At 56.2% G+C, this 6,726-nt stretch overlaps 2 protein-coding genes across 3 annotated transcripts; both read left to right on the forward strand.

Moving 5' to 3' along the window:
- The first annotated feature begins 3 nt into the window (after positions 1 to 3).
- Positions 4 to 4,185, forward strand: SLC39A7 (solute carrier family 39 member 7). The gene is made up of 8 exons (XM_043450710.1): positions 4 to 238; positions 550 to 964; positions 1,054 to 1,222; positions 1,381 to 1,434; positions 1,568 to 1,732; positions 1,884 to 2,024; positions 2,231 to 2,427; positions 3,330 to 4,185. Exons 2-8 carry the CDS (start codon positions 554 to 556, stop codon positions 3,600 to 3,602), a joined length of 1,410 nt encoding a protein of 469 aa, XP_043306645.1. The 5' UTR covers positions 4 to 238; positions 550 to 553; the 3' UTR covers positions 3,603 to 4,185.
- A 159-nt stretch (positions 4,186 to 4,344) lies between these two features.
- Positions 4,345 to 6,497, forward strand: HSD17B8 (hydroxysteroid 17-beta dehydrogenase 8). 2 transcript variants are annotated; one of them, XM_043450714.1, is made up of 9 exons: positions 4,345 to 4,444; positions 4,601 to 4,818; positions 4,929 to 5,045; positions 5,158 to 5,250; positions 5,354 to 5,439; positions 5,533 to 5,617; positions 5,821 to 5,863; positions 6,037 to 6,111; positions 6,305 to 6,497. In XM_043450714.1, the coding sequence occupies exons 1-9, from the start codon at positions 4,399 to 4,401 to the stop codon at positions 6,319 to 6,321; spliced, it is 780 nt and encodes a 259-aa protein (XP_043306649.1). In that variant the 5' UTR covers positions 4,345 to 4,398; the 3' UTR covers positions 6,322 to 6,497. The 2 variants fall into 2 exon arrangements, with proteins under 2 accessions (XP_043306649.1, XP_043306648.1); XM_043450713.1 differs by having other exon boundaries at positions 5,354 to 5,617.
- The last annotated feature ends 229 nt before the right edge of the window (positions 6,498 to 6,726 follow it).

Raw genomic sequence — 6,726 nt, forward strand, 5'->3', positions numbered from 1 at the left:
GGAGGCGGTCTTCTCCCGCGTGTTAGCCAGTCTCGCCCGGCATCCCCTCAAATAACCTCCACGTCCGCGCATGCGCGCCAGGGCTGGCCCACGCCCCCCCATCTCCGCTGCCCGGAGTGCGGCCATATTGGTAAAGGTGCTTGGATCGAGGTAGAACGCCACTCCCAAGTTCTCGCGGGAGTTAGGGGCGGGACTGCCACGTCCGAGCAAACCGGGAAAGGAGAGGATCCCGGAGCCGGTGAGAATTCCCTGCTTTTCTCTACTGTCTTTTCCAGGCCTTTTTCCTCACCTTGCGGGTCATAGAGACGAGAGCCCAGAGAGTCCATAAAGTGGAGGATCGAAGCCTAGAGCGGAGTCCTGGGGGCCCTGTATCAGGGAAGGGGTTCGGGATAAAGAGCTTGAGTCTCAGGAACAATGTGGGTGGGGACAGAACGGAATGGGGGAGCGGCCCATAGAAGTGGACGGTGGGCGCGGACAGAGTAAAGCGGACCCCGCATGGGTTTAGAGGTGAGGGCCAAGTGGAGTCACTGTCTCTGTCCCTCTGGTCAGCGTGATGGCCAGAGGCCTGGGGGCCCCCCGCTGGGTGGCCGTGGGACTGCTGACCTGGGCGGCCTTGGGGCTGCTAGTGGCCGGACACGGGGGTCATGGAGACCTGTACGAAGACCTGCACGAGGACTTCCACGGCCACAGTCACAGGCACTCACATGAGGATTTCCACCACGGACACAGCCATGCCCATGGCCACGGCCACACTCATGAGAGCATCTGGCATGGGCATACCCACGGTCACGACCACGGACATTCACACGAGGATTTGCACCATGGCCATAGTCACGGCCACTCCCATGAGAGCCTCTCCCACCGAGGACACGGACATGACCATGAGCACAGCCATGGAGGCTATGGGGAGTCTGGGGCTCCAGGCGTCAAACAGGACCTGGACACTGTCACCCTCTGGGCCTATGTGAGTCCCCTGGGGATGGGGCAGAGGAAGGCTGATGCTGTATTGTTGGGAAACCCCACATCTCTTAACCCCTGACTCTCCCTCGCCAGGCACTGGGGGCCACGGTGCTGATCTCTGCAGCTCCGTTTTTCGTCCTCTTTCTTATCCCCGTGGAGTCAAACTCCCCTCGCCACCGCTCTCTGCTCCAGATCTTGCTGAGTTTTGCTTCTGGTGGGCTTCTGGGAGATGCTTTCCTGCACCTCATCCCTCATGCTTTGGGTAAGTGATCTCTAGCTTCTGCCTCAAATCTTAATGAATTTTAATCTTTGGGCAAGACTGTTCTTTCCTCTATGTGACCCCTGACCTTCCAGTATTCCTGCAAATACACACCCCCTTGCTTGGTTTCCTCATCTGGCCTTTTCTCCCTCTTCTTCCAGAACCTCATTCTCACCATCCTCCAGAGCAGCCAGGACATGGACATTCCCACAGTGGTGAGGAAGGGGCAGGTGGAGACACGGGTTGGGGTGCTGGAGAAGGTCTGTCTCTCCTGTTTTTCTTCTATGCTTGGGGAGGAAGAGTCCGGAATCCACATCTCTCTTAATGTCTCAATGCATCCATTCCCAGGCCAGGGCCCCATTCTCTCTGTGGGACTGTGGGTCCTCAGTGGAATTGTTGCCTTTCTTGTGGTGGAGAAATTTGTGAGACATGTAAAAGGAGGACATGGACACAGTCACGGACATGGACATGCTCATGGTCACACACATGGAAGTCATGGACATGGAAGACAGGGTGAGCCCAGGAACAATTTTTCTGAAAGCCACATTGCCTACCTTTGGATCTCCTCCTTTTAAGGTTCTGAAGTGGGAGGAGACTGCCCTTGTGAGGATATATTGGCAGATCTTTGTTCCCCACTTAGCCCCATTCCTTTCTTCATGTGCAGAGCATGCGTCGAGGGGGAAACCGAGCTCAGAGGAAGGAGAAAAGGAGGCCGGGGTGCCGAGGATGCGGAGAGTGGGGAGTGCAGAGCCCCAAGACGGGCCAGGGAGGCCTCGGAATGCTGAAGAGGAGAAAGCAGGGTCAGGTGAGAGCCAGGGCTCCATACGCTTGGGCAAGAGACATAGTTGTGAATGGCTTGAAATAGCACTGTGGGTGATGGCAGGTGTCTGGGAAATACGGGGGCTCTATATGAAAGGGTCTCTCGGGGAGATGTGACAATGGCTGAGTGTGGCTGGGACTAGGGGTGATGAATGCCTCTAACCGGTGAATCTTCCTTTTCTCCTGTAAAAGACCTACGTGTATCAGGGTACCTGAACTTGGCTGCAGACCTGGCACACAACTTCACGGATGGTCTAGCCATTGGTGCTTCATTCCGAGGGGGCCGGGGGCTGGGGGTCCTGACCACAATGACTGTTCTGCTCCATGAGGTGCCCCATGAAGTTGGAGACTTTGCCATCTTGGTCCAGTCTGGCTGCAGCAAAAAGCAGGTTGGTGATGGTGTACACCAAACATGGTTGCCTCGAGCCCTTTACCCTCTGCTCACCTAGCCCCAACCCAGACTGCCACTCATGAGTTCCAAACAAACCTTACTACAGGCATACTTTGTTTTATTGTGTTTCTGTATTGCACTTAGCAGATACTGCATTTTTTATAAATTTGTAGCAACCCTTTGTTGAGCAAGACTTTTGATATCCTTCTTCCAACAGTGTTTGTTTACTTTGCATCTGTGTCACAGTTTGGTAGGTCTTGCAACATTTCAAGCATTTTCATTATTGTTTGTTAGTTAATCTGTGATCTTTGATGTTACTATAGCAAAAAGATTCCAGCTTGCTGAAGGCTTAGGTGATGGTTAGCCTTTTTTAATTGGTAGAGTATTTTTTAATTAAGCTCTGACATTGTAGGTATAATGCTACTGCACACTCACAGGATAGTGTAAATATAACTTATATGCACTGGGAAACGAAAAAATTCATGTGACTTGCTTTATTGTGATGGTCTGGGACTGAACTCACAGTATCTCTGAGGCATGCCTGTATTGACCACAGTGGATCCTCTAGTAGTGAAACGGAAGAAGTTCTGTTTGTCCTGCAGTTCAGTAGTTCTTGAACTGTGATCCAGAAACCATCTAAATAGTATGCAAACTATTTCACACTATTTCACACCGTGCCCCCGACCCTGACCTGTTGAGTCAGAAGGTCTGTGGAAAGGAACTCTTAGTTTTAAGATCTTTCAGAAAGTGTCTATTCTAGCCCCCTCTCTTTTTGCTTTACTCTTTAGTTTCCAAGGACATGCACCCTGTTCATGTACACTTAGACCATTCCAGCCATGTCTAAACTACTGATAACCTTCAGATGTTGATGAGTGCCTCTCTCTCTTTTCTGCCCACCAGGCGATGCGTCTGCAACTGCTGACGGCAGTAGGGGCACTGGCAGGCACAGCCTGTGCCCTTCTAACTGAAGGAGGGGCAGTGGGCAGTGAAATTGCAGGTGGCGCAGGTCCTGGCTGGATTCTGCCATTCACTGCTGGTGGCTTTATCTATGTAGCAACGGTGTCGGTGTTGCCTGAGCTGTTGAGGGAGGCATCACCATTGCAGTCACTTCTGGAGGTGCTGGGGCTGTTGGGGGGAGTTGTCATGATGGTGTTGATTGCCCACCTCGAGTGAGAGATGGGGTAAAGCAGCCCCAAACCTCTAGCCTCTAAGCCCTCCAGGTCAGGGGTCTGTGGAGGCTGGGGGTCCTGGCCTGGGACATCTGCCAAAGGAGAGAGTTGTATCCTAGGGAAATGGTGACTTTGGCTTGAGGGCTGTCAAGATCTAGCAGTCATACAGGGGCTGCAGAGGTGAGGATGACGCCCAGAGGGACCATGTTGTTGGGTTTGGGGACTAGAGCCATGCAGAAGGCTGAAAGAGAGGAGTCATGGCAGCCTACCCTGCGTCCCCCACCCCACCTGTTCACAGAGGACCAAGCCGCCACACACAAGCTTCTCCAGGGCCCACCTCCCTCTCTCCCGCATGTTGGTGGAGGCTCCAGGGAAGACCAGAGCCCTCGACAAAGGGAGCAGCATAAGTCGGGGATAAACGTCAATCGTGTGACCTGATTTGGGAGTGATTGGGGGGGGGGGGGGAGCGGGGACCGCTAGTTGCTAATCTCCTGGCCTGATTTTTTTGTTTGTTTCTATTCTTTTATATCACTTTGAATAGAGGAGGGGTGGGGACCGGAAATAAAACCCTCGGACCTTTCGTTCCACGCGCAGTCTTTGTCTTTTTCGGGGGGTTGGGGACCCCCTTCGGCCGGCTCCCCAGGCCCCCCAGGAGCGGCGCCTGGCCACGCCCCCGCGGCTGGAGGCCGCCCCCGCCCGTGGATGCCGGCGGGGCTTCGATTGGCTCGGCTCCGCGCTAGCCGCGCCCCCTCTGCGCTCGGAGTGGCCCAGTGTGGGGCCCCGCCCGGCCGCCGGCCGTCATGGCGTCTCCGCTCCGACTGCGCTCCGCGCTGGCCCTGGTCACAGGTTGGGGGCTCCTCTCCCGGGCGGGTTGTGGTGCCACAGTGACGTCCGGGGCGCGCTGTCGGGCCGCTAAGTCGCCCTGATCTCCGGCCCGGGTCTTACTACCCCTGTGCCCCGCTGACCTCTGACCCCGCGCCCGCTTGTCCTCTCCCGTCCCAGGTGCGGGCGGCGGCATCGGCCGCGCCGTCAGCGTGCGCCTCGCCGCCGAGGGGGCCGCGGTAGCCGCTTGCGACCTGGACGGGGCAGCGGCGCGGGAGACGGTGCAGCTGCTGGGAGGGCCGGGGAGCAAGGAGGGGGCGCCCCGCGGAGCCCACGCCGCCTTCCAGGCTGATGTGTCCGCGGCAGGGGCCGCCAGGCGCCTGCTGGAGCAAGTGCAGGTGAAAGCCAGACGCCCTCGCCCCTTTGAAACCCTATAACGTTGCCTCCACGGCCCTCGGCTCTACACGGTTTCTCGTTGTGTAACCACCCCTCCCCCCGCCCCCCACAGGCCTGCTTTTCTCGCCCGCCGTCTGTCGTTGTGTCCTGTGCGGGCATCACCAGGGATGAATTTCTACTTCACATGTCTGAGGACAACTGGGACAGAGTCATAGCTGTCAACCTCAAGGTGGTGACCTCTGAACCCGTGACTTCTGGGTCCTCTAGCCTGGGGAGAGAGTTGGAGGACCGTCACCCCAGCTGATCCTTCCTGCCTTGTGACTTTCCCCCTCCACCCTCAGGGCATCTTTCTAGTCACTCAGGCTGCAGCCCAAGCCCTGGTGTCCAGCGGCTGTCCTGGCTCCATCATCAACATCAGCAGCATCATAGGCAAGGTCAGGCTGAGCTTGGGAGGAGGTGAGCCAGTCAAGTGGGCACAGAGAGGAGAGCCCCTCCTTGTGACCCCGGACTCATCCCACATCTCCCACTCACCCATAGGTGGGGAACATGGGACAGACAAACTATGCAGCATCCAAGGCTGGAGTGATTGGGCTGACCCAGTCTGCAGCCCGGGAACTTGGACGGTTGGTCAGACAGCTGGGGGCATGTGAAAAATCAGGAGGAAGGGGTCAGTGTTCAGTCCTCTCTGGAGTCAGCAGACACTCTCCTTTCCACAGACACAGGATCCGCTGTAACAGCGTCCTCCCAGGGTTCATTAGAACACCCATGACCCAGAAAGTGCCACAGAAAGTGCTGGACAAGGTAGGAGACTGTGGGTGGAGGGCAGAATCATTCAGAGACCAGCCTCTCTGGGCTTCAGAGAGGATGCTGGGCCCACTGCAAGGCAAACAGCAGATATTCAACAACTGCACAAGGAATGAAGACCCAAAAAATAAGTCACAGAGTTTTTCCTACAAAAAACCCACAAAAGAAACTTTTACTCTCATGTGAGTGTTTCCTTACAGGTGACTGGAATGATCCCAATGGCACATATGGGGAACCCTGAGGGTGAGCACTGAATGCAGGGGGGCTGAATGAAAAGACCCCCAAGTATGTGGTATCTGAGGGGGTCTCACCAGGATTGGTAGTAGGGGAGGGGAGGGAGGATTCTGGTGGGAGGTGACGGGCTACTTTGGGTCTGTGAGAGTGAGGATTCTGCCCTCTCCCCTCCACTCCCATAGATGTGGCAGATGTCGTCGCATTCTTGGCATCTGAAGACAGTGGATACATCACAGGGGCATCAGTGGAAGTCACTGGTATGAGGCCATCATGGGGAGGAAGAGGGCAGAGAAGTCGAACCCAGACGACAGGAGAAAGCTAATGAGGGGAGTCTGGAGCCACTGAGGGAAGGGCAGGAGTTCCCATAGGCCAGGGACAGAAGTGGGCGCCTCCCCTGCAGCCCATTTGTCTCCACCTACACATCTGTCCAAATGTTTCTGCCCCTCCCAGGAGGTCTTTTCATGTAACTGCCTCAAGGACCCTGGACTCTGCTCACTCCCCCACTGCTCTGCTGGCCTCCTGCTGATGAGGACTCGGAGTTCCCAGGCTACAAAAGGGGTGGCTGTGTATGGCTCAGGAATGCTCAATATGGGAGGCAGGGGTGCTTGTGACCCTAATAAATTCCAAAACCTCTTCCCTGCCACCTCCGGTTCTTCTTGTGTCCAAGTCCTCAGACCCTTCCCCACCTCCCCCTCCTTTCCCTTTTGCGAAGGATTGTTCCCTTTCACTGCCTGGTCTCCCAGGGCAACCCCCGCCGCCGGGTGTGAGAGGCGAGTGTGTGTCACTGTGTGTGCGTGACACTCTGGGTCTTTTGGAGGGAGGGGTCTCTGCCCCACCCCCTGCCACTGATTCTGTAGCCCTAGTCCCTTCCC

Source organism: Cervus canadensis, chromosome 28, assembly GCF_019320065.1.
Source record: "Cervus canadensis isolate Bull #8, Minnesota chromosome 28, ASM1932006v1, whole genome shotgun sequence".
NCBI classification, from domain to species: Eukaryota; Metazoa; Chordata; class Mammalia; order Artiodactyla; family Cervidae; genus Cervus; species Cervus canadensis.

What these genes read in the sequence shown, in the direction of transcription:
- SLC39A7 (XM_043450710.1), top strand. Translation starts at nt 554, where the DNA reads ATGGCCAGAGGCCTGGGGGCCCCCCGCTGGGTGGCCGTGGGACTGCTG. An exon ending in CTGTCACCCTCTGGGCCTAT is followed by an intron (nt 965 to 1,053) that starts GTGAGTCCCCTG and finishes CTCCCTCGCCAG; the next exon opens with GCACTGGGGGCCACGGTGCT. An exon ending in CTGGCTGCAGCAAAAAGCAG is followed by an intron (nt 2,428 to 3,329) that starts GTTGGTGATGGT and finishes TCTGCCCACCAG; the next exon opens with GCGATGCGTCTGCAACTGCT.
- HSD17B8 (XM_043450713.1), top strand. Translation starts at nt 4,399, where the DNA reads ATGGCGTCTCCGCTCCGACTGCGCTCCGCGCTGGCCCTGGTCACAG. An exon ending in GCCTGCTGGAGCAAGTGCAG is followed by an intron (nt 4,819 to 4,928) that starts GTGAAAGCCAGA and finishes CGCCCCCCACAG; the next exon opens with GCCTGCTTTTCTCGCCCGCC. An exon ending in ACATATGGGGAACCCTGAGG is followed by an intron (nt 5,864 to 6,036) that starts GTGAGCACTGAA and finishes CCACTCCCATAG; the next exon opens with ATGTGGCAGATGTCGTCGCA.